General features: G+C 37.6%; 1 protein-coding gene across 1 annotated transcript; it reads left to right on the plus strand.

Moving 5' to 3' along the window:
• Positions 1-661: 661 nt before the first annotated feature.
• On the plus strand, positions 662-16,097 carry LOC306844515 (fidgetin-like). The gene is made up of 3 exons (XM_079376714.1): positions 662-846; positions 1,617-1,791; positions 11,765-16,097. Exons 2-3 carry the CDS (start codon positions 1,761-1,763, stop codon positions 12,955-12,957), a joined length of 1,224 nt encoding a protein of 407 aa, XP_079232840.1. The 5' UTR covers positions 662-846; positions 1,617-1,760; the 3' UTR covers positions 12,958-16,097.
• Positions 16,098-27,327: the final 11,230 nt, after the last annotated feature.

Here is a 27,327-nt window from a genome sequence, read left to right on the forward strand (position 1 = left end):
ATGCCAAAAGGAAAGATCATGTTCCATGAAGATATTTTGTAAATTTCCTACTGTAAATATATCAAAACTTAATTTTTGTTTAGTAATATGCATTGTTAAGAACATTTGGACAGTTTTAAAGGCGATGTTCTCAATATTTAGATTTTTTTGCACCCTCAGATTACAGATTTTCAAATCTCAGCCAAATATTTCCTATACTAACAAACCATAGAAAGCTTATTTAGACCATTCAGCTTTCAGATGAGGAATACATTTTTTTTTTTTTTTTATTATTGACCCTTATGACTGGTTTTGTGGTCGAGGGTCACATATAGGAATTAATTATAATATAGAGTCCTATAATCAAATTTACACGACCTTTTAATGGCCCTTCATACTGTTACAACAACATAAAAATATTTTCTCACAGTTGTTTTCAATGACTTCCCGTCCTTTGTCACACTCTGTGTACAACATCAGCGTTGTCCTTTTCCACAAATAAATGATTGGAAGTATATTTGTATATTTAAGTGAATTCCCAAAGGATGTTTAAACCCGCTAGCTTTGACAGTGTTTAACATGATATACTACGTGTGCGTGAGAGAGAGAGAGAAACTGGACTCTCGGTTGGAGTCCGGTAGGGCGCATGCGCAGTCGGAGATGAAGCTTCTCCGCTTTCTTTTCGGCAGCTGGCGTGAGGTTCTGGAATTCCAACATGGCAGTAGATGTGGTCAGTATTTCTATGGTGGTCAGTCTCTCCAGCCCTGACTTGGAAGCATTCCAGAACATCACCGACTCGGAGTAACCCTCATCCTCCGCTCTCAGCAGCACAGCTGGACCCTGTCGCCGTTCTCCGGCGCCGAGCAGGTAAATCTTTCACTTTGTTTGTGTCCACCAGCTGTCCGTTTGTACCGGAGAGAGAGGGGCCATGCCACAGCACGGACAGCGCGCTCGGACACTCGGACACAGGCCCGAGCAAAACATAGCGCGCAGTTTTTGTTCGGCGTGACTCTAAATAGCGTGAAATTATGATAATGTGAGCACTAGGCAAGAAGTTTTATTATGGTAGCAGAGTTCTATCATAAGGCAGCATTGATCCGTGTGTGTGTTGTGTGTCCAGGCGAGAATGACAGAGACATTCTCACCAATCAGCACAATTCAATATGATCTCTGATTTCATTTATAAATCTCAATTTAGCTATTATATCAGTGATGTTTCCTTTGCAAGACTAGGCTATTCAAATAGGCTATAGCATTGCCAAAACAATCCAGAGTGACAAATACAAAATATTATTTAAATGACATTTTAATCAGATTGAATATAGCCTACTTATCTGCAATAATTAACTAAACAGAAAAATCGCCTACAAAATCGTAATTAATAGGCTACGTTTATTTTTATTTTAAATAGCTAAATATAAATACATTTTCTGGATTTACCTGACTTTTTGAGCGCACTAATTAAAATGTTTATAGCTTTAAAATGTATTTAAAAAAAAATGGGGGGGGGGGGGGGCGTTAAACAAATAAATATGCCTAGCCTAACCAATGATAATTACTAAGAATTTTCATATACGTTTAATGGGAACATTTTCCTGCTGCATTATATTAATCTCTACTTCTTTCTTTCTCCACAGTTTGGGGTTCCTGTCCGCTCAAAACACTATTTATTTGCATGTGGTGCGTGTCCTTCAACTTACTGGAAAGTCTTTCTCTACGCTTTGTGGAAATCATTGAAGTGAACCTTGCACTCCTTTTTGTCACTCTCAATTACCTTGCTGATGTCAAGCAATATGATCAGCGGTTTATATGGTAGGTCATATCTCTGTTTTGTTTGTAAATGCAGTATTTCGATTAGCCTATATTTTCTGTATGAATTATTTGAATGCTCTATTACCGTCAAATCCCAATCATATGCATGCATGCATTAGTTATTTTAATTATTGCCTGGCAGAAATGACAAGAAAGTACGGTTCCAGGAAAGAGGGTAATGGGATCATGGCCCAGGATGGATTCGAATTAAATAAAAGCGCTCTTAAATAAAAGTGTTAGAACATCCTAAATCTTATCTCTTCTCCTCACTTTTTATAGCCTATATTTTCCTACTTGAACGTTTTCTCATTCGGATATTACATTCATACTGGTCGCGATTGATTTTCAGTGCTATGATAGCGTTTTCCTGGTTCGCGTCAGGGGATGGAGAGTTGAGATTGGAGGTTACAGACCGCAATCATGTAGCGCTGTATCTCCAGTCGGGCGCGCGGGCAAAGCGACTGCTGCACGAGCGCGTAATAAATGCTCGCGCTGTGATGGGATTCTGTCGGGAAATCAGCCGTGAGCGCACAGTGGCGCGGGTAGTTAGATGTGCATAATTTGGACTCAGATGTATTGCGAAATGACAACACTTCATTTTCCAATATTCCAGTGTTCCCCTTGTCTCTCTTTGTCTGTCTGCCTCTCAGTCAGAGCTGTCGACTTGTCTGTATGAGGGGTTGTTTATCTGTCTGAATGTGGTGTCACTGAGCAAGTCACACAATAAATCACAAGTTTGATGGGCATTCGTGAATTAGAAATGGACAGTTAAACTACCATGTGCGTGTGTTTCTTACTATACTTTCAAATGGCCAACTGGGTAACATCAATCATTGAGTGACAGTCTTTTATTGTTCTTCTTGTGGGTAGCCTACAGGTTTAGCAGGTTTAGTGTGTAGTCAACAGGTTTAGTGTTTCAGACTTTAACAACCACGGACATTTTGGGGGACATGTCCCCCCAATAATGAGATATTTATCTTATTTTATTATTATTATTATTTTTAAATGAATCAAATAGTAATATCATGTGATGCAAGCTACTTCAATTTCAAATGCATTACTTTCAAATAAATTCTGGTTCTTGTATGTTCTTTCTTTTCTAATTTATACCCTTGAATCCTTTAATTGTTTTCAAATTGTTCAAGACTCAGTTACAGCCGTGGTAGTGTATAAGTATCCATCTTTATGAAACATGCTGCTCAATATACTGCCCATACAAAGGCAAAAGACCTTAACTCGCTAGAGTGTGAAACTGAGAAAAATGACTTTAAAGTTTTAAGTTAAACTTTAAAGTTTTTTAGTTGTCCAGCCAAATTAATTATAGGTAGGACAATGGAAATTTGGCAATTAGATGTTTTAGTAATGAAAATTATCTACATTAAAAAATTCTGATCTCAAACTTGATTTTTACCACTATTTTAAAGTTAATGTACTCTGCCTTTGCATTGTCTGAAAAAAGTAAGAAGTCACACCAAGGCAAAAGGCAGTAACTTCCACATTATCACTATTTTGTCGCTGATCACCATTTACAAAATCGTTATAGTAACACCTGTATAAAGTCTAGTTATCATGGGCTATATCATCTCATATAGGCTATTGCATATAGTAATGTGACTGTATTAATTTTAGAATTACAGACACACTGTCCCCTTGTGGCACCAGCAGTGTGGTAATAAGCAGACTAAATTTTAAACATGTGAGTGGATATCGTTTTGCAAGTTTTGCAACCAATTTATTTGCTATGCTCAGTAACGTAAAACAATGCTAGACATAGCATTATTGCTTATATTGACTTGGATGAAATAGCCAAACCTAAAAGAACGACTTGTGGATTTATGTGAACGGCAGCAAGCAGGCATGCTCAGAAATGCGTGTGGATTAAACATCAACGACATTCAGCGCCATGGAATGATTTTATCGGGTTACAAGAAAAGGTAGGATATGGATTTAAGTGTGAACTGTTAGGCCAACCAGCCCGATCTCACAGCAATTCGTACATATTTTACGAGGTGGCTAATTCTGATTTTATGATTGATCATGCTACATGCCACGGCATTCGAGTCCACACGCATCCAACTAGAAGTGACAGCCTTGGTGAATGATTACAAATAGAAAGAAAAAAAAAAACTTTTTAAAGGTTATTTAGGATTATGTATTGCTGCCAAGGTGTCTAGTCTTTACAGTGCTTTGTTATATGGAGCTGTTTGGTAGATCGCAATCTAATTCGTTTGTCTACACCAAAATGCGGCAGACTTTAATGGACAGTAAAAAAAAGGAAGAACACCGTATAACTCCAAGCTGGCACCGTAACTTCATATTGATGCACAGGTAAACAAAAGCAGAAAGACGACCCATGAGACGACCCATTATTTTCTCGGAAAAACAATGAAATGGACTCAAGATACTTATGTACATGATAAAGTATGTCTTGAATGTTCCAAAAATATCAATAACTCATTTTCGACTAAAATCGAAGTTACGGTCTTTTGCCTTTGCACGGCAGAATAGTTCCAGAAGTGTGTGTTTGTGTGTCAGAAGCCTTAATTATTGTTAAGCAAAAGGCTTTTTTGAGACTTACTCAGCTAAAGGTAGAAGACTAGGTCATACATTGAATTCTGCTTTTTAAAAAATGAATATGTTTGTGTTCTGTGAGGAATTGAGCGTGACTGTCAATATGAAGTCCATTGCTGATACTGCTTTTTTGTGCTGTTGTTTTCCCTAGGATGATGTAGTTAAGGAACTGGCTTTTGTTAACTAAACGGATAAAGCAATAAACTAACAGGATGGAAAGTGATATTGAGGACATTTTATAATCTATAAACTAATATTCTACAGAAAATGTTTTGTTTTCAATGAGAAAAAAATGAAGAAACATCTTGAATATTTCTAAGTGAAATCTTTTATAATTAATTGATCAATTGTGATTAATTAGAAAACTAATTAATATAATTGCTGTTTTTAGATAATTATCCAGTATAATTAAGCCTAGTGTTGTCAATTTAAAAAATGTATTTATATAAAAATGTAATTTATGCCATTACATTATTACATTACATTGAGTACACATTACAAAAATATGCTTTAGAAGTCAATATGTTGTATATCCAAATCACTGGCTTGTGTGAACAGCTTGTTCTATAAGCAAATGTTGTTTGTCAAAGTGTGTTGCCTGATAAATCTGAGCTGACACACTTGCACATTTGCAAAAACATATTTTAATTTTCATTTACTCAGACAGTAGGTAAATACCCTTTTTTTGTGCAAAAATTTGGACCCTTAAGTGTGTTTGCCCATATGATGGCTACATAATAGGGATAAAACAGCAACAAAAAATATAGATATATATAGTTTTATATATATAAAATGAACACATATCTCATCTTCCGCTCCTGTCTGTCGGCCCCTCCTTTTTTTTGACAGTCAGATTATGGTAAAAGTTTAGTGTTGACAGTGTTTGTGATGAAATGATCCCTCTATCCTTTACATCTAACATCCCTTTTTTTCTTCATTCACCTCTCCATCCCTCCAGCTCAATCCCTCCTTTCACACATCTAAAGATATTTAGCGACAAGAGGAAAGTGTCTTTGAGTGACTAATGAATACTTTCTCACATACTTTCTCATTTCACTCATCTGTCCCTATGATACAGAGACTAGTGCATCCATCCAGTTTGTGTGTGTGTGTGTGCATATGAGAGATGATTGAGCTGTTTAATATGCTAAAGCCCTATTAAAGGCCGATGTCAGCAGCAGACGGCATGCGGCCGCCCAGCCTGCCCCGGCCCAGTGCTCTGCATTGTGTCTCTAAATGAACACGGTACTGTGTTAATTAGCAGAGGAAAATGGCGTGTGGAATTGAATTGGTCATTGACATGCGAGGCGTTCGTCTCTCGTTTAGAGAGATATGAAAGTGATTTAAGCCCTTGCTATGTCTTTTATGGAGGTTTTAAAATAATCTATCTGCAGAAAAGAGAAGAAGAGAAGAGGGAGGACGTGAAAGAAAAGATTTGCCTTGTCTGTCTTCGATTAAATTTATCTTTTTTTTTATTTTTGCCATGTATGTCTCTCTGAAATATTTGATTCAGACTGATTCATTTGAGTCAAAGTGTCAGATTTCTATGCCACTACTGTCACCAAAGAGAATGGCAAAATAATGACTGTTTTGAAACAGGTTTCCAGAACACTTTCAACACAATAGTCCTGTCCCAAAGTCACTCCATTAGTTGAGCCAGGGATGCTCATGCAAATAAAGTGTTTTGAAAGTGCTTCAAACCTAGTGTTTATACTTTCCAAGGAAAATGTGTGTGCAAATTGCAATCCATTTAACCCATAATTTTGTATTTCCAAGAGAAACAGGATAATTAACAGGAACAAATGTAGGATGCGTCTTGATTTTATCCATTGGAAACTGATTTGAAGGTGAAAAGTATATATATATATATATACACTTTTAAAAAACATTCTGTAAAATTTATGGTAAAAAACTTGCAGCTGTGGTTGCCGGAATTCTACCATAAACAATACGGTAACAACATTTTAGGTTTTACCATTTTAACTTAAATTTACAGTTAAATACTGTAATTTCATTAACTGATATAATGTTAATATACCAATCTATTGAAGTACTGAAATCTCTTTTGTACCTTTGAAACACACTGATAACCACCAAATGCAGGTGGTGATGAGAAAGTCACATGATGAACCAAAGCCCACCATAAGCAGCTTTTAAATAATAGCATATACAGAAGGTGCACAGTGTCATTCACACAAGCACTAAACACCATCATGGTGAGACTCATTAAACTGAAATACGCAATAAACATTAATTTAACAACATTAGATGTAACATACAACCCTAATAAACATAACTGATAAGAAAAAACTTAAGAAGAAACATAGTTATTTCAAAGAATAAACATCAATTTCAAACAATTTGAAATGCAACGCAGGGAATTCTGGGAAAGTCAGTTTACGGTTTTCTCTGTAAATTTTACAGGAACTTACCGTTAACCATTTAACAGGTTTTTACTGTAGCATTTTCACTGTTTTTTACCGTTAAAATCACAGTCATTTTTTTTACGATGCATGCAAGAAATCATAGAGATGTGAATATGTTTGTACCAGCTTTGCAATTTGGCATTTGAGTGTATTCCTGTTTTTACTTGTGTTCGAGGTTGAAATATTTTGACATATTGTCACACCTATTCATTCTTTGTTTTCACTTAAAGTCCATTGGAGTCTTAAGAATTTTGACTTTAACATTGAAATATGCACACACTTGCAGACAGGAGTTTATCAAGGAGCTGTATGTTGTGGCTGGTTTCACCTTAAAGTTTTAATTGAATGGTTTCTGCGTCATTTTACAGTGACTTTACAAAACAAAGGTTTCAATCTCTGAGCTTAAACGTTCATAGACCTTCCACTGCTGAGGCTACGTTCTGTCATACTTCTCTGCACCTCCCTCTCTTTCTTTCTCCCTCTTTCTCTCTATTGCAGCACTCAGCAGGCCAGGGCTGAAAGTCAGGCGTTTTGAAGAGGGGACGTTGAGAGTGAATAGCTCATTCACATTAAAGAAGAATTAGAGGGCTTCCACCCTGCCACTCTTACAATGGTCAAACAGCTTGGCACAACAGGAGAACTGTTCACACCAGCTAACACACACACACACACTGAAAAGCATGCCCTTTGTGTCAAGTAAAAGAGAGCATGGTTTTGTATCAAATGTATTTTCTGTTTTATTTTTAGATGGATAATATGGTCTATGCAGTACTGTGGCTCGTGTCATGCAATATTTGGCTGATGTCTTGAGGAGTAAACAGCATAAATAGAAGAATGTTACACTGTATAGGGATTACTCACTCGAAAATTCAAATTTGGTCATCATTTACTCACTCACATTGTTCCAAACCCATATGACTTTCTTTCTTCTTTGGAATGCATAAGAAGAAGCTAAGCAGAATGTTCATGCTGCTCTTGTCCATAAAATGAAAGGGAATAGTGACCATGGGTTTTTAAACTCCAAAAATTAGCACTATAAAGAATGATAAAGGAAAGGAAAAGAAAGGATGTGACGTGTGGCCAAGTATGGTGACCCATACTCAGAATTTGTGCTCTACATTTAACCCATCCAAGTGCACACACACAGCAGTGAGTAGTGAACAAACACAAACACACACACACCCGGAGCAGTGGGCAGCCAATGCTGCGGTGCCCGGGGAGCGGTTGGAGGTTCAGTGCCTTGCTCAAGGGTCTCACCTTAGTCATGGTATTGAGGGTGGAGAGAGCGCTGGACATTCACTCCCCCCCATCTACAATCCCTGCCGGACCTGAGTGATCTTTGGGTTATAAGTCCGACTCTCTATCCATTAGGCCACTACTGCTATAATTAACTAATTATAGCCATAATTAGTCCATATGGCTATATTCTATGTCTTAGGAAGCCAAACGATGGCTTTGTGTATTGAAATGACAAATTTAAGTCATTATTGACTGACACAACTCTCAAATCTCATTCGCATTTGTATATACTATATTAATATAATGTCAAACCAGTGTGATATCAGTAATGACAAAAATTTGTTCTCATGTGTCTCTGATTACACCTGATCACAATATGCCAATGTGAATATACTTATTTAAATGATGCAAATTACATTTGAAAGCTCTAACAGACAGGAAGATTATATACACTATATACTATATACTGTTATTACACTTATGGAGCTTTTTTTTAACCATTTTTAGAGCTTGACAGTCTCTGGTCACCATTCACTTTCATTGTATGGAAAAGGCCACTGTAATCATCCTGCCTGATGTCTCCTTTTGTGTTTGATGGAGCAAAGAAAATCATATAGGTCTGGAACAACATAAGGTTCATTTTTGAGTGAAATACACCTTTAATATAATCATTAAATTCTGTAAACTAGTGCCCATTTTTCCTGAAGACAGAATTGGGTATTTTTGTGACTCTTTGTTTTGTGTTTGTGAAAGATTTGAAATAAGGAACCCATAGGAATCTGTACTTCAGCAGGTACTTACTGAAGTCAATGGTCTGGATTAGATTGTGTGTATGAGTGTGTACACATTTTGTCTAGATACTGTTTGAAGGACTTTATCCGTTTTACTATTTTGCTGTCGGCAACAGTAATGGCTGTTTAATTACTCAATAAAAGCGTTTTATGGATGCAGCGTGTGCGTGTGTGTGTGTGTGTGTGTGTGTAAGCCTGTGTGATGTATTGATTTTACTGCCGAAGAAACCTGAGATTTCACTTAGGAGAAGTGAGTCTGTCTGTCTGTCTGTCTGTGTGTGTGTGTGTGTGTGTGTCTGTGTGTCTGTCTGTGTGTGTGTGTGTGTGTGTGTGTGTGTGATGGGTCTTCTCTGGAGGATTTGTAGCCAAGGGGTATGTTGGAACAACAGAAAGTCATTCTCTAAAGCACCAGCACACACTCTTTTACACACACAAAAGTACACATACACTAGATCAGCAGCTTTGCGGCTAATGGGATTGTCCAGGTAGTTCTGTAGAATACAACAAAAAGACAGCATTTGAGAGAACATTCCAGCAAACTGCAGCTAATATTGGACATAACAACACATCGCTTTTGGCTTTAGACTCTGGTGAGGATGTAATGTAGGAAAAAACAGCTAGAGAATATATATATATATTTTTTTTTTTTTCCAGATTTAAATAAATAGCCCACTCCATGATGCATAGTACTTTGTATTGTAGAGGAGTTGAAGTTAGAGTGTAATTCTTTTGAAGAACCCTTCATGCACTGTTTTGGGAATTTCTGCTCTCATCTCAAGAAGTTTGACTGATGTTGTTTCTAACTGAGGTTTTATTTTAGACGACGTTCATCCTTTAAGGTTGTTTTATAGTCACAGTAGTTCTTGCAATTGTTCATTCTCAGTGTTAGGCATTTTAACAAACCCACTTTGGCACATAAACCGTTTCTGCTATTGACATGAATGATAGCTACGCCAAATCATGTAGCTTGTGGAGGACAGGTGTGTCATCACTTTTACAAGCAACTGGACATCCTGTAGCTCATACAGCATATTATGGCGAGAGCAATGTCAGTGTCATGGATTCGATTGCTTGGGAATGCATACACTAATCAAATGTATTTCTAATGTAATGTGGCTAAACCCATCTACCAAATGCATAAAAATTTATATCTAAAAAAATTACATAGACTTACTGACAAATATCTGTAAAACAAAACATTTTCTGTTCTGTTTTTCACATCTTTTTCACCGATCTAGTTTTCTGAATTTACCATTTTTTTATAGGCAAGCATTTAAGAATTAATGCTGAATTAATGACTACTATTATGTCTCACTATAACCTCAACCGTTAAAAGAGAAAAAAAGCAATTAGGAAGCTGTTAAAAGACATCTTTAGCTCTTTCATATGTGTTATTGATATTGATTTTAATCATTTGTCATTTTATTGTATAGTTCTTCTTATATCCTACCATTTCTCAGCCTCCTGTCCTGCTAATTGCCATTAGTGTGATTTGTACCCAGTATTGTAAGTCACTTTGGTTAAGTGTGTGCTAAACTATACAAGTTTTTAACAGTTAAAGCTATTGCGAGTGTGATGAGTGACTTTCAAAGTCATAATTTATGTCAGTTCAAGTCTTTCCAGGGAAACGGTGCCAGTTGCTCCACCTCTTGTGTGTGTGTGTGTGTGTGTTTGCAGTAAGTCCAGTCTTTTCCCATGAGAGAACACTGAATGACCTCAAGTTGCATATCGATCAGGAGGATTTGCTGCTTGATAGAATTGAATGTAATTGGGCAGTTTTTAATTGAGATAGATAGAACATGTAAATGTTGCTCCATCAGCCCAAAATCAATATCCATCTGCTATAATATGGAGTATATCCCTCTTTCTTTATTTCGTTTCGACAAAACATTGGATTGTTTCTGATGCTCAAGGTTTTGCTTATCCAGAGTACTTTCAAAGTCAGAAAAAAATCCAATGATTCTTCATCTTAGAAGTATTTTATGTGTTATATTTTATGGCTTAAGGACATTATCTCTCTGTTCTTTTTCCCTTCTCCCCCATCTCTCTCCCTCTGTACAGCCATATGTTCGATGCAGAAGAAAAGCTCTTTGTTTCGCAAACTAAAATTTTGGTGCAGTACTGTATGTGTGAAGCTGAAATGACAGAGATACAGTATTTTTAGGGGTAACATCTGTTGTCGGGTTCAGTTGCTAATGCCGAGAGCTACAATATTGATCAGTCGTTATTACAGTATGCTGAAATATTATGTTCCCGCGTGGTGTGCATGAGTCAATGAAACTGAGAAAGAGACAGAGAGAGTGTAATATGAGGTTCCTTGATTACATTAAAGAGCTTTTATTTCATTCACTTGAGAAGAAGCCTTCTGCTGTATTTAAGTATCAGACCTTAATGATATCATCAGCAGTATTCTTGATGTGTGTGTGTGTGTGTGTGGGGGGGGGGGGGGGGATGATTCAAGTACACAGCTGAATTTAAACTTCACTGTCAATCTAAAGACCATAAAACAGCTCAGAGAGCTGCTAGTGTATGCCTCAAAAAAGAATTGTGAAAGCCATTTTCAATTGTCTTTCATTTGAATATTTTATATTATTATTCATTTTTGTGCTTATGTTTATTCAGATGATTATGATTATTCAGAATTGGTCATTATCTGGAACTGTGGTAATTTTCTGCTAACGTTAATTAACCTAAATTGCTCACATTTTCTCTCAGTGGTGTTTTTGTAGCACACTTAATTTATATTGCGATGGAAATAAGGTAGAATAATAAGTATAATTAATGTTTTTTTTACAGAAATATATTATAGCATGTTTGCATACTGAGTAGCAAATGCATGTGGGCGTCACATTCAGAGGCTTTTCGTTTATGATGTTATTTATATTTCTGATTTTTATAAAGTTCCATGAGTTTGAATTGACAAATATATATTTTTTTCATTGGCAGGCGTGACCATGCAGTGGAGCCCTGAGCAGTCCCAGTGGGCGGAGCAACACTATGACATCACCTCCACCACTCGTTCACCAAGGCATAAGATCGAAGCATTTAGGGATCCAAGGCTAACAGGTTCAACCTCAGCTGCAGCGTATCAACATTCGTGGGCAAACGATGACATTTCAGCTCTGACCGCTTCTAACCTGCTCAAGAGGTATGCAGAGAGATATTCTGCCATTCTGGATCTACCCTGCGAGAGTGGACTCATGGGATATCCAGACACAGCCATCTCCGTTAGCGTAAGGGGACCTGGTGTTGTGAATAACGGGCCGCCCCTTCTTAATGGACGGAAGGTGGAGGCAGAGCCTTGGCTGGAGAGTGTCTACACTCCGTTAGGTTGCGTCCCCGAGCTTCTTCCCAAAGCACCACTCAGTGTGACGGATGTGTCTATCAGTGCGTGTAACTCACCGGTTATAGGCAGTGGGAGTCTTCCGGAGCCTTGTTTCTCCAGCAACAGTTGTAACGGTCAGACTGGGAATCAGGAGTACAGCAGCACTCCCTACAGCACTCCCTTCCTGCAGCCTGTAGGCACTTACGGTGGCTCTCTTTTCCACCCTACCCCTTCCCATGCCAGTCTGGTATCAACCTACACTGCTAACACCTCACCAAACCTAGCTGCATACAGTTACCCTAACACCCGTTACCCTTCACAGGCCATTCTTCCTGCTGGCTACAGTCCTCCCCCTCCTCCCTCGGCGTACCTACCTGCAGGTATAACTCCTCCGAACCCTCTTCCAGCTGTGGGATACTCATACCCAGCCACCAGTGTCTCTGAAAGTGATGCCCCAAATGCTAGCAGCCTTTCAAAGTCATATTACCCATCAACTCAGAGCGAGATTGGGGTGTTTGAAGAGTATGATTTTGGCGGCAACTCTAATTCAGACTCTAGGTCTGAAAGCAGCCCCCTATACAGACCTTCAGGAGACGAAACGGTGGACAAGCAAAATGGGTTCAACCGATCTGCTGATGTAACATCTTCATCCTTCAAGCCAGCTAATCACGGAGACTCTTTAAGAAGCTTGGAGACTCTCACGGTAGCCATGAGCGGACAGACCAATGGTCCATCCAGACAACACTTCCCATCTACCTCAACTTCTGTTGTCACTTCTCATCAACATCTCTGCCTTGACACAAACACACCTTGAGCGGTTGTGCTCACACTCAACCAGAAGTGCTTGAGCTGATGAAGTGTGAGTGCTCCCCCTTGTGGATCGAAGGTAGAGGGACTTGCTCAAAGCCATAGAGTTGGGGTTCAATGGAAGGGCCTCAAGATACAGATGCAGCAGGGGAATTCTGCCCAGGAGGTCTCTACATTGGACAGGAGGAGATTAGATTCTCCATTCTGGAAAGAGGACAATGATGTTTATGCCCCTCCTAGCTGAGCTTAACAGGTCATTGTTAGACACTGACCTCCTCACTCTGATAGGAATGGACAGACCAGTTTATCCTCTATGACAGACATGTATATCTGAGAGGGATGGAAATAGTTTGCTACTTCATTCCAAGAGATAGGAGAGTACATCATAGGAATTTATATGTCTAATGGATGTGTTGTGGCTGCATTGGGGACAAGGAGTCACGGTAACAGATGTGGTGGTGGACACTAGCTTTGGTTGACCATATTGCCATGGTGTACATTCTGAGTGTGTGTTTGTGGCCTTGTAATGGTTATTTATGTAGTGAGCTTTAATTGTAAATCCTGTTCTCCCTTTTTCCACAGGAGAATTGACAAATCTTGATTGTTTAAATAATCCATGTGTGTGAGTGTGAGAGAGAGAGAGATAAAACCTCAGGAAAGTGTCTGTCAGATAAATGGCATATGCCTGCGTGTCTAACAGAGAAGAAGAGGGCGTTTTTGCATACTGTCCTTAGGAAAAACCCAATTCAATTGACTTGAACCAGGTGGTCCAAAGCAAAATGTTTTTTGTCTGTTGATAGGTTTGTATGCACTTTTGCTGCATTTTGAGAGAAGATACAAGATCATTCTATGAAACATTATGCAAAAAGGTTTTGCAGTTCTTTAAGTTCTAAAAGCTGCTGTGTGTAGTTTTTATTCCTTTGAGAAATTACATTCTCCTTTCATAGGTTAATATGCAGAAATAACATTCAGTTATTTGTATGTTTACCTCCTGAAAAAATGTAAACATTGTGGTCCCAACTGATCAACACTGGCTTAACGATTGGTGTGAATTTGACGGTGGGACTTTCATTTGTCTGACCAATGTCAAGTGGAGGAGAATGTTTGAATTAAAAATCTTTATTTTTTATAATTCCAAACAAAATTACAAACTGCAGCTTTAAAATTTGCTGTTCGATTCAAAATGTGTAGTAGATAACAGTAATTATCAGTGCTGTTCTCTCTTTTTCACCAATTTCTGCTGTTATCTCAAAAATGTTGTAGACTATCTTGAAAAATAAGTATATTGAGTGAAACATTACTGCAGACATTAAAACAAAATGCTTCCTGAGACGGTCTTGTCCTGCTTGGCCACCAAAAATAAAACATTGCCTTAAGGGCCAAGTGTGAAAATGCTCAGCGAGAAGGAGAGCACATGACTTTGCATGTTTGTCTTCACTTAAGGTTTTGTGCATTTTTAAAAATAGTGTTGAGTTTACTTTATCCCAAGCACTGGAAATAGGTTTGGCTGACCTCACTACAAATCTTTCTGTTTACTTCCTTTCCCTTCTTTGTGAACCCCGCCAAAGGGAATTAAGATATTATACTTATTTATGAAAGTCAATCACCAAAGCAGCAGTGTGGGAGCCAAATCACAAAGAAATGTTCAGCTAAAATCACTCCCTCTGTGTGAATACTTTTTTGTCGGTTTTATTTTATTTTCCAGTTTCAATGCAGGAGGGTGAATTGGCTTCATTCCAAGAGACGAATGAAAGGAATTCCTTGAAAAGGCTGCTTAAAGATCCATCAGGTCAAAATTGAATTGTGAATTGAACCAAATCGGCTGAACTGAACTGAACAAACCTCAATCATGATGATGAATCATGCTCTGCAATGGAGCGCATCACTGCATTGTTTCTGTGGTATTACTGTTATCACATGCTCAGTCTGTTCATAACTTTCCTGTTGACCGCAAACTTTACAACTAAAATGTGAGAGTTATTTGATTTATTGTACAGTTTTCGAATGATTAGGACATACACCAGTACACTTTTCCTTACACAACTACACACATTTATCATTGTCTAGATGAAAACACAGGCATTATTTTTTGTTTTTGTTTTTTCAGCTGTTTGCCAAAAGTACCATTTCTTTATTTTTAAAGAGAAATGTTTTCTTCCACATCACGTTTTTATATTGTGGTCATTTGAAGTTGTTTTTGTTTTATTCTGTCTGCAGCTTTTCTGTTTTTGTCTTGATCATTTTGAAAATTAGGAGAATTATTAAATGATATCACATCAGTTCCTGATCTGTCGTCTTATTAAAAGGGTTGTTTGGTATTAAAACTTTAGTAGTAAGGCACTAAGAATGTTGATTGCCTTTTTGTTCACATAGTTTCAGTAGATAGTTCTAAATTCAATCGTCTGTAGCATTCTATGCAAAACTCTGTTCCTAAACCTAGTGAGCACACTCTTGACATGATGGCTGTTCCAAACAGTAGACCGCAACATTGTGCATTAAAAATCAATTTTCTTCACTTAATATTTTGTGCTATGTATTTTTTGTGGTTATGAAGTTGTGGAAGTGGTTAGGTTAGCAACATGCTAACATCAGTAACTGTGTCTATTTACATACCGAGTCTGAGTATATCTGATGGGTCATTTGAGGTTCCATAATTATTAGGATGTTGCCTATAGGCAGCCAAGCTGCTCACTAGGTTTTGGAACAGAGATATTGTCCATTTTGGCAACTTTCCAACAAAAGATTCAACTTAGAAAAATGTTGTAAGTATCCTTCTAAGATGTACCCAAACACCTCTTATTCTGTATATTTTTGTTTGTTTGTTTGAACTAGGGAAAGAGTATCTCTACAAAATGTGATGTAACCAAACTGAAGTAATGGGTCCTCAAATAATCCTTGCATACAGCAGAGGCGTGAATGAGTGCCATCAAATGAGAGATATTGAAAACTGTACATCATATGCATCAAAATACAGCATTTTATTGCATATGTTCTCAATATCTAAAATACAGTTGCATTTAGAACTGAGTTGTGAGTTATTGCAGTCAAAAAGAGAGAGTGTGTTGCCATATTCTCAATCGACTCTATTGTGTTTGTTTTCATGACTTTGAGTATTGTAAACAATTTGCTAATTAAATATGTTTATCTTAAGGCCTTGTTTGCTGTGTTCAATGGATGGGAAACACTACTTGTGGGTTTTACTTTTTGGACAAACCCAGAAATCAGCTAAATTTGATAAAACCACTTTTTAGGGTGCAAAGTTACTGTTAAAAAACCATTCAAGTAAACATTTATGCTACAAATGCACAAATATAAGCGTGAATCAAATTCTTTTAGAAGTAGTTTTTGGGTTATGGTTAATCGGTACTAATTAGCTTCAAAAATGACCATGTAGTCTATTTCTTCACTGAGATAGCTAAACTTCTCTCTCTCTCTGTGTGTGTGTGTGTGTGTGTGTGTGTGTGTGTGTGTGTGCATGTTTATGTGGTTTATGAGGACACAAATTTGTATAATGACATGGGTATGACAGAGGTATTACAATATGAAGGTGGTTTATGAGGACACTGCCTATGTCCCCGTAATTCAAAAGGCTTAAAAAACATACTAAATGGTGTTTTTTTGAAAATCTAAAAATGCACAAAGTCTCCTGTGAGGGCTAAGTTAGGTGTAGGGTTGGTGTAGGGCAATAGCACACACAGTTTGTTCAGTATAAAAAACATTACGCCTATGGAGAGTCCCCATAAACCACAAAAACCAACGTGTGTGTGTGTGTGTGTGTGTGTGTAGTGAAGGATGGTTGTGTTATTTAGCCCACTTTTAAAGCATCTCACAGAGCTTAACATTTTTTGGTACTTCATTTTGTTTTCTTTTCACTTTCTGTGATGTTTATCCAATTTTTTTAGCACTTATTTTTTTACATCCAATCCAATTTTTTTAGCACTTTTTTAGCACTTGTTCAATAATGCAGTTTATAGAGGGATATAATTGTGATCAAATTGGAGCCACTAGGTGTGAGTGTGAATGTGTGTTAGCCCCTTGATTGACTGGCCATCCGTTGAGGGTGTTTCTCTGCATACAGCCCGAGATTCTGGAATTTGCTCCAGCATCACATACAAGTTAGGAAAATGGGTGGATAACTAATTGTAATATTATACACACAGTTGATATGTTTATGTGGACTATACGTGTTATTCAGGTAAATGAGATCATTTTGTTCTTTTGTATTTTTCAGGTGTTTGTTGGTGTTAACACCCCCCCCCCCCCATGTGGGGCCTCACAGGTGAAAATAACCTACCTAAATTAAAATGGTAACAGTTTCTGACAAAGTGTGCTACACAAACAAATTAGGTATCTTTGGAAAGAAGACACTCTAGGCTTTACTAACCATCATCCAGAGTTGATAATGCTCAAAAAGATAAAAAGTTATAGACACTGACGTGCCTTGAAAAATGTTTTTCCACACTGAATGTTTTTTTATTTCATATACAAATACATGAAATAAGTCCTGGAGCAATCCAGAAAAGTAATGGGTTGAAAGCCACGTGTCTCATGAGTTTATATTTCAAATTTGAAGACGATACCATGAAAAATGAGATTCCTGCAATATTTTTTCACCAGTTTCCTACCAGTGTGTTCAGGAAGATATGTTACAGTGAGCTTTTTATTCTCAATGTTTTTTGCGCTTTTTTCCTATTACATTCTCACACAGTGACTTATGTTTTAATAGCTTTGTTTTTTTATTTGAAGTTAAATGTAATTTTCAACAATTAAAGTATGCAGGGCATAATTCCATTTAAGGACCCTTAAATGTACAGTCTATGCAAATTAGGGGAAATTGTGCAAAGGCAGAAAAGAGAAAGAAAAACATGAATAAATTATGCAAATAACAAAAGGACTTGACCATTTGAAAGCCTAAATTTCCAGTAATAAGCGCAGTGTTTCATTTTTTATTTTACCATGATGTTATGAAATGACAGTGCTCCAGTGTGTGTGTGTGTGTGTGTGTGTGATGGATTTGACATGGGGTGAATGAACGCAAACGGCACTAAATGCCAGTGTGCATGTCTGTGTGTGCGCTCAGGCTTTCTGGATGACGGTACATTTGCGGGGTAATTATGCATAGTATTGGAATGAAGTTCAAATTATGTGTCCATTTGTGTGTGTCTGTTTGTATTTTCTCTTACTTTAACAGCTAAGCAACATGTTTAACCTTTCTATTTAATTGGAGTTATTAATTTGATAATTCTTTCTTTCTTTCGTACACATTCATTTGAATGAATTTAGTTGTTTAGTTGAGTTGTTTAGTATGTATGTGTATCTAATTAACCATATTTTGGCAACAAATTTGTACCCTGAAATGAGCTAAATCTGACAAAATCTCTCAAATCTAGTTTTGAGGACATCCTCATTACAAACTATTTTAAAGAAGTTTTTTTTAATTGCATAAAGTTTTCTGATAGGGTTAGGTTACAGTATTTATAACTAGCTGATTAGAAAAACAATAGAGGTGAGAGATTTAGATACAGTAGGGATCCAGATTTAGATATCTAAGTAAGTGTGTGTGTGTGTGTGTGTGTGTGTGTGTGTGCACGCACAAAAGCTACTACAGCTTACGTCGTGGTGAAAAAAAGCAGGTTTCATTCCTTCAGTCTTAACACTGGATGACCCCAACAAATGCACTATAACAGAACAATCATCCACCCATTATCCAACTATATTTTTCTGAAAAATTCCCATAATTAGATTAAACATATTTATGTGCTGGCCCTCTGTGCTTCTTTTTTAATGGTGTTTGCTAAGGCAACAGTCACTATTACTATATAAATAGCAGTCTTCATGATGGACAATATTTTTATCTTTTTCTTGAAGAACACTTAGTCAATTGGTGCATGTTGGAGCATAATTGTCATACTGTTTTGGCTTTCGAGAGAAACTCAAAACACCCTCGACCACATAGCGCTGCATTAAACCATTCAGAGCATCTTAGCAAACACCTTTAATTTTCTCTAGAAAACGTAAAATCTAGTTTATTTTTCGCAGTTCTCTTAAAGCTAAAAAAAAGCACAGAAAAAAGGCCTGTCCATCATCGATTTACATGCTGAGCTCAAAGCAAAAAAAGACAGCCCTACGGCTCATCATTCGGTCCAATCAGCTGCCCTGGCATTTGATCCTCTTTTTAATGTGCCTGAGTTGCGGGAACATTTCGTTCTAGATGAGGGCTGATAACAGTGATGATGTCTTCTAATCTCAGACAATTATCTACATGTTATTGTGGTTAAGCTAGAATGAAGATGTATTCATCGTCACGATTCTCTATTTTAATAGACACCTTAATTACCCCCAACACAAGTCATTAAAATGTAAGGTAGAGTACTCATTTGAATAATCATAGTGCTGCCTTGGCAGGCACCGAGACCCCTTGTTCACAACTGAGAGTTCAACACTGAACCATTACAAATATACTATTAAGATTTTGAGCTTTATTTCATAGAGATGTCTTTCAAAGATAGATAGGTGTGCTTTATCCTGTTTTTATCTCCGGTTTTGAGCTATTTTTCTCTGTCTCTGCTTTCACGGTCGCTACTTTTGATGGCACACTGTTTACACCATTGATCTGATACAATGACAGGCGTGAATTTTACCCGTGAAAAGCAAGTTTATCTTTCAAGATAAGCCTGCCAGCCCTTTTAGGGCCCTTTTAGCCCACATTCCCATTGTCTGATGTTGAAATACGTCCTTCCTCTGTTAGTTTGCAGCGAAAGCACATTTCAGATATAACCCATAATTCATTATATTAATAGACCTTGATATTTGAAAACAGGTAAAAGTGTCTTTATGACCCTGCATTAAGAGGAAATGGCAAACATGTCATCTGATCATCTATCCACATCTACAGAAAGAAACAGTCATCTGCACGCATTTAACTTAAATGCTGAAGCTGGATGAAATTGCTATTAAAGAAAATGATTAGCCAAATATTAAAAATATCCTGTCATCATCCACTCAACCTTACCTGTTAGCTGCTGTGAATGGATCGGTTGACCTCAAGAACCAGATCAGTGAACCATTTTTATCTTTATCTATCAAAAGGGTCATGTTTTGAATGTCTCATTCAGACCGGTTTTGTGAACAACCGATTCATTGCAGTTTACGACTCAATATCTAAAATATAAAAGATATTGAGAATGAATCGTTCACAAATCTTTTGCTGCTTCTCTCGTGAAGGCGCAGGAAACGGTCTTCAAGATATCTCGTACGAAAGAACGGATGTCATATGCATTTGGACATTTTGAAGTTTGAAGTTGAAGTTTTTAGTGTGCAAATGAATTAATTAAATAACAAAGAATAGCTGCAATGATCAAACTTAAAACTGGCGACAAGATTCATATTGTGGCTGACGACTATTGATTAAGTAACGTGACAGGACAGGAAAAAATCTATCAGCAATACTAATTAGCTAATTAATATTCATTTTCATAATATTCATTAGCCTATTGTTCAGTCTTCTCTAGGTCGCTACCTGCCTCAGTTGTCCACATTCAGTCTGAGCTACACAGCTTTTGTCCAAAAGAGCAGAATGGGTGTCCAACGAGGAATAAATGCCTTAGCTTTATAAATTTAGGCCCCACTGTGTCTGTTACTTCCTGCACTTTAGCCTTTTTCCTCCTTGGCATTGCATCTTATTGGCTGAGAATGAGGTAAAGAGTGAATTTTAACCCACTGAAATACAAATAGCTTTAATGTACCGGCCTCTTATTCTATAATGCCAGCTGTGTGTCTATGGATGTGATGCATGGTCTCTCTGGAGACACATTACACGGCTAATGGCCTGAGCGTGCTTCATTACTGCTTTAATCCAACATAGTGAGATCATTTCAAAACACACACACACATACACCCTTTTTATATCATTGACACATTTGTTCTCTTTTTTTCTCGATCACTAATTTTGCTTCTCTCTCTCTCTCTCTCTCTCTATTTTTATTTATTGAATTTTTTTGTGGAAACATACATGCAAATATCATAGATTTGTAAATAAAGCACTTTAGATGCCTCTCTCTCTGTAAAGGCTCGCTGTCGCTACACATTTCTAAAGCCACCCTTCAGCAGACGAACCCTGCTACTGCCACCTTTTTATCTCTCCCTCTCTCTCCTTTCTTCCTCTCTGTAAATGCCATCTGAGAAGAGAACATTCTGACAGACTGACCTTGAGTCAGCGCCCATAACTCAACAGGTACTTACAGTATGAAACAGATTGCTTTTATATGGGCCTGTAAAACAGATCCATGTATCTGTCTGTTCACTATGACTCATAAACACCAGTCAATCATATACCTATCTATTTGTGTGCATTCTGTCTTTCAGAACAATTTTAGTTGTAAATCAGCCCCATATATGTACAAAAGAAAAAAGTAGCATTACAAAAAAAAAAAAAAAACTATGGCTTCATTCTGGTATAGAATGCCCACTTTTCATGAACCAGTCAATTCTTGATGTAAAAAATAACATCATGTCCCGCAATTTTCTCAATGAATATTTCAGAGGTGATTGCATTCAACTTGGGCTGCAAGATGTATGTGTGCAACTTGTGATACAGTTTTTTTGCATCTTGGTTCACATTAAAGTCTCTCTGAGACCCTGAAACACTGCATCATGAGCGCATGTGTAAATGAACTTAGCGCCACTGTTCACTTCACAGACTCACAGTTTGATTTGCAAGCTTTAAAGGGTTAGTTCACCCAAAAATGAAAATCAGTCCATGTTTTACTCACCCTCAAGGCATCCTAGGTGTATATGACTTTCTTCATTCAGACGAATGCAATCGGAGTTATATTAAACATTTTCCTTGCTCTTCCAAGCTTTATAATGGCAAGGGCGGGTGTTTTTGTTCAACAGTCCAAAAGTAGTCAAATAAAGTACATCCATCTATATTAAAATGTGCCTCACATGGCTCCAGGGGGTGAATAAAGGCCTCCTGTAGCGAATCGATGCGTTTTTATAAGAAAAATATCCTTTTAAACACCTTTCTTTCAATTCTGCTAACTGTCGTAGGCGGAAGCCGTTCTAGCGGATGACGTACGACGTAGGTGTAGCGCACGTGCTGGTGATTAGTGACGAACGTGGATGTGCAACAGAGAGAGAACAAAACCAAATGCCGGTCACGAATTAGAAGTACAAAACTAGAATTTGTAAAGAAAAATGTTGGAGGATTTCGATATAAGCCAAGAGGAGACTGGTTTTTCTTCGGTAAAGTAAGGAAACTTTGCTTCCTTTGCTCCTGTAAACAAATGTTGGTTTTTGCGAGACTCAAAGGAAAGGAAAGGAAAGGAAAGGAAAGGAAAGGAAAGGAAAGGAAAGGAAAGGAAAGGAAAGGAAAGGAAAGGAAAGGAAAGGAAAGGAAAGGAAAGGAAAGGAAAGGAAAGGAAAGGAAAGGAAAAGGTTATAATGTGTTTTGACACACATGTCCTTGCTGTACGTCACACTGAGCCTGAGCAAAGTCAGACCTGCTGGTCATCTCCATCAGGCCTGAGGGCAGATATTATCATGCAGATTCAGGAAATGAGCAAAGAGCCAAATCTCCAGAGCTGTCAACTGTAATTCCTGTAATACAGCACATTTCCATCTCCCATCATTTATGGTCTGGCAGCATCCACCGGAAAGTCTGTCTTTCGTGAATGCACGTATATGACAGTTAGCGGAAGTTACACAAAACTGTTTATATCGTTTTAAAGTAGGGGTGTGCGATATGACGATATTTAATCGTGAACGAATTCATTCAGGCCTAAAAGTTATAAAATAATAAGTCATTGTTAGCTTTTTAAAATGATTTTTTATGTTCCACTCCCCAACAAAATCACCCAGTAATTCTAAAATGATTATTTTTTTCCATATGTATCTATTCAAGTAGTCTACAGTAAATTCTTGTATTTGTTTCATATTGCAATTCCAATTTTTTCTAATATTATGTAGAACACAGTTGTGCTCCATAGGCAACCGAAGTTTGAACCCCGGCTCTTCTTTCTTCTTTTCCTCATTTCTCTCAAACTTCACTTCCTGTCCACTATAATAATAAAGCAAAAAAACTCTAGAAAGAATATGTTCTATTTCACTAGAAAATATGCATGTAGGCTATTTATCATGTATGTATCAGTGTATTAGGGCAGTACACTATAGCAAAAAAACTGAAATTCTTTCATCAGCCAGGACTGTCACTTAAACACACAATATTCCCACTTGATTTCAAACTGACTCTTTCCACGCCCTCAAAATGGATCTCACACTTTCTTAGCCATCAAGCGCTCCATCGGAGCTTTAGCTAATGTAAGTGGCCTTCTCTGAAATTACTGTGTCTACTGTGATTACTTATAGTCTCAGACACTGATGCAACCGTACTGAATATCTGTACATCCTCATCTGTGCAGTGCGCATGAAGGTATAATTAACCACACAGCCTCAAGTCTCCTCATTTCAGTCTCAGCATAGTAAACACAGCATGTCTCAGCCGTATCTGGCATCCTAAGTATCTCCATACTTGAGTTGCGCAGACAAAGGAAAGGCTTTGTTTCTCTTTCATAATTGCATTGTGTGGACTCTTACACAGTGACCAGCGAATATGGCATGCCGTTTTGACTTTTATTCCTTCTCAGGATATGAATTCTTGATATCAACAATTCAGTTTTTACTAGTTAAAATGTTAATTCTTGATATCAAGAATTAAATTGTTGATATCTGTAACTGTATTTTCACTAGTTAAATGTCACCATAGGCTGCACTGTAAAAAATTATCGTGATTTTAATGGTAAAAAACTGTGAAAATGCTACGGTAAAAACCTGTTACATGGTTAACGGAAAGTTCCTGTAAAATTTACAGGGAAAAACCGTAAACTGACGTTCCCAGAATTTCCTGCGTTCCATTTCAAATTCTGTTTGAATTTGACGTTTTTTTTTATGTTTCTTCTTAGTTTTTTCTTATCAGTTATGTTTATTAGGGTTGTATGTTACATCTAATGTTGTTAAATTAATGTTTATAGCATATTTCAGTTTAATGAGTCTCACCATGATGTGCTTGATAGTGCTTGTGTGAATGACACTGTGCACCTTCTGTATATGCTATTGTTTAAAAGTTGCTTGTGATGGGCTTTGGCTCATCATGTGACTTTCTCATCATCACCTGCATTTGGTGGTTATCAGTGTATTTCAAAGGAACAAAACAGATTTCAGTACTTTAATAGGTTGGTATATTAAGATTATATCAGTTAAAGAAATGACTGTATTTAACCCTTTAGGCGCCAGGGTTTTTTGGAAAAAATGCTGGATTTTGACATCAAGATTTCAAAAGCTTGTGGCTTGAAAGGGCTTAAAGATAGAGATCTACTGTAAATTAAAAAAATGTTGGGCATTACCGAAAGTTTATGTGGGGTGTAAATATACTCATCTAATTTGCATATTATGACGTCATCAGGGCTTGAATTTCATAATATTTAGGAAATAGTAGATATTGAATTGATGTTTGATTTTTTTTTTTGTTTTTTTTGTCTTTTTCTCCTCATTCCAAATGACCAGAAAAGAGGAAACCAACAATAAAACAGGAGAAAGTAGTAAATTATTACTATATTACTGTGCCATAGTAAAATACATGTGCCTATTACTATATAGTAGTAAAACGCATGTGAGCAGTAGCCTACTTTTTGATCAGTTCATCAGTAATATTCAGGAAATAATAGATATTGAATGGATGGTTGAACTTATTTGCATGTTGTTGTTGTTTTTTTGTCTTTTTATCCTCATTCCAAATGATCAGGAAAAGAGGAAATCAACAGTAAAACAGGAGAAAGTAGTAAATTATTACTATATTACTGTGCCATAGTAAAATACATGTGCCTATTTTTTGATCAGTTGACCAGCTATCTGTCCAATCAGGTATCTATGTGACAGTTTATAGTTCTTGAGAGTATGGTACCTCTCATTGCATGGCACAGCGCACAGACCGACCCCACACACCGCACCTGTACTGTCTGCCGGCGGCACTTAGAGCGCGCGCGATCAGAACAAACAGCGCAATCTGGCCGATCATCAGAGAGAAACAGCTCTCCTATGGACACTAAGACCACGTCCACCCCTGCCACCCCCCATCCCCGTTGGGCAAAGTGTTGAAATGATCACTTGTTTGTGCTTTGTGAACGATCGCGCCTTGCGCAGCGGCACAATTGCGCGGAAAAGGTGTACCGGGAGAAGCGCGATCATTAGACGGCCGATCGTCATTTCCAAAAGGCAAATATTCCCCTTCAGAGTCAGAATCGGCCAATAACATTTGCAACACATCCTCACAGTACAACTTTTTATTAGCCGTTTGGCGATTTTCTCTCACAAATCTCACAATTTACTCAGACGCTATGAACTGAATTGCTTCCGCATTAATGACACGATAGCTCACTTACTATGCTATTTCCTCGAACAATTTTGGTCTAGAATCGAAGTACTACATGTCTGCCATCTAGTGGAAGGGAATACAAATGAGCCATTACACCAGATTAGGAACTACAGCCCATTTCATGAAGTATGACGTCTTGTCGCAATTTTGCGACTTTGGCGCTTAGAGGGTTAACTGTAAATTTAAGTTAAAAACGTAAAACCTAAAACGTTGCTACCGTATTTTTTACGGTAGAATTCTGGCAACCACAGCTGCCAGTTTTTACCGTAAATTTTATGGATTTTTTTTTTACAGTGTGCCATTCAAAATCAATTGTTGATATCAAGTTGAAATTCTTACTAGTTTAAATTCCAATATCAGATATCAGAAATACAATTCTTACTAGTAAAAATGTCTATTCTTGATATCAACAATTTAGTTCTTGATATCAACAATTTAATTGTCACTAGTGACAATGTTCATTTCTGATATCTGAAAATGTATTTCTGATATCAACAATTGGGAGGGTCATTTCTGATATCAACAATTTAATTCTAGATATCAGAAATTAACATTGTCACTAGTGATAATTAAATTGTTGATATCAAGAACTAAATTGTTGATATCAAGAATTCAATTGTTGATATCAACAATAAAATTGTTGATATCAAGAACAGACACTAATTCTTGATATCAACAATTGATTTTGAATGACATTTAACTAGTGAAATCAACAGGGGAAGTCGTGGCCTAATGGTTAGAGAGTCGGACTCGTAATCCAAAGGTTGCGGGTTCGAGTCTCGGGCCGGCAGGAATTGTAGGTGGGGGGAGTGAATGTCCAGCGCTCTCTCCACCCTCAATACCACGACTGAGGTGCCCTGCAGCATAAAATGGCTGCCCACTGCTCCGGGTGTGTGTTCACGGTGTGTGTGTGTGTTCACTGCTGTGTGTGTGCACTTTGGATGGGTTAAATGCAGAGCATGAATTCCGAGTATGGGTCACCATACTTGGCTGAATGTCACTTCACTTCACTTCACTTGAATTGTTGATATCAAGAATTCATATCCTGAGAAGGAATAAAAGTCAAAACGGCTTGCCATACAGCGAACAGTCACGAGGCGAGATGGCACAGCCGCTACACGCGTGCTCTCTGTGCTCTGTAAATTAGCATACCATCTGAATTCAGTGAGCACATGCAACTTTGGGGTCAATATGCATGTCAGCGGCGTGTGCGCGTGTGAGAAAGAGGGAGGGAGACAGAAAGGGCTCTCTCCAAGAAAGTCAAGTGGGGTTGACGGCTGAACAGTCTCTCTGCTTCTGTGTTCAGAATGGACGATTCTGTTTCCTACGCTTTGGAAAGCCAATCTCAGACTAACCCTAGCGAATAATCACAAATCCTTCTTTGCGCGTTTCAGTCTAGGACAGAAACGCCACACACACACACACACACACACACACACACACAGATGTATCTTTGAATCTTTGAGAGGCAGCTAATCCGAACCACTTTAATAACTTGTGTCGATAAGGATGTCAATTTAATGCTTTTCCAAAAGACTGTTAATATCTTCACATGCTTAATGTCCTCAGCCAGCACCAAGTTTGACATCATTACACCCCCAGCTTTTGCAATCAGCTTTTCGCAAATAATTATGCATAGCAGTTTTGTTTAATTACATTATGAGTTTAATTCGCCTCCGTTTTAGTGCTTCAGCATTACACATCTATCAAAGCTTTCTAGCTCTCCGAACATGCGTGCGTGTGTGTGGTGGGTAATTATGAAATTGCATAGCTGAAAACACACACAGGCATACACACTGATGGCCATCACAACTACCATTAATTACCTTTGCAATTAATTGCATCTTTTATTGTTATTATTGTTTAATCGGCTCTATAAAACAAAAGCCAATAAAGAAAAATCTATGATCCATTATAATCAGCGGTTGAGGGTGACCAAAGAGGGTT

Source organism: Barbus barbus, assembly GCF_936440315.1.
Source record: "Barbus barbus genome assembly, chromosome: 25".
Lineage (NCBI taxonomy): Eukaryota > Metazoa > Chordata > Actinopteri > Cypriniformes > Cyprinidae > Barbus > Barbus barbus.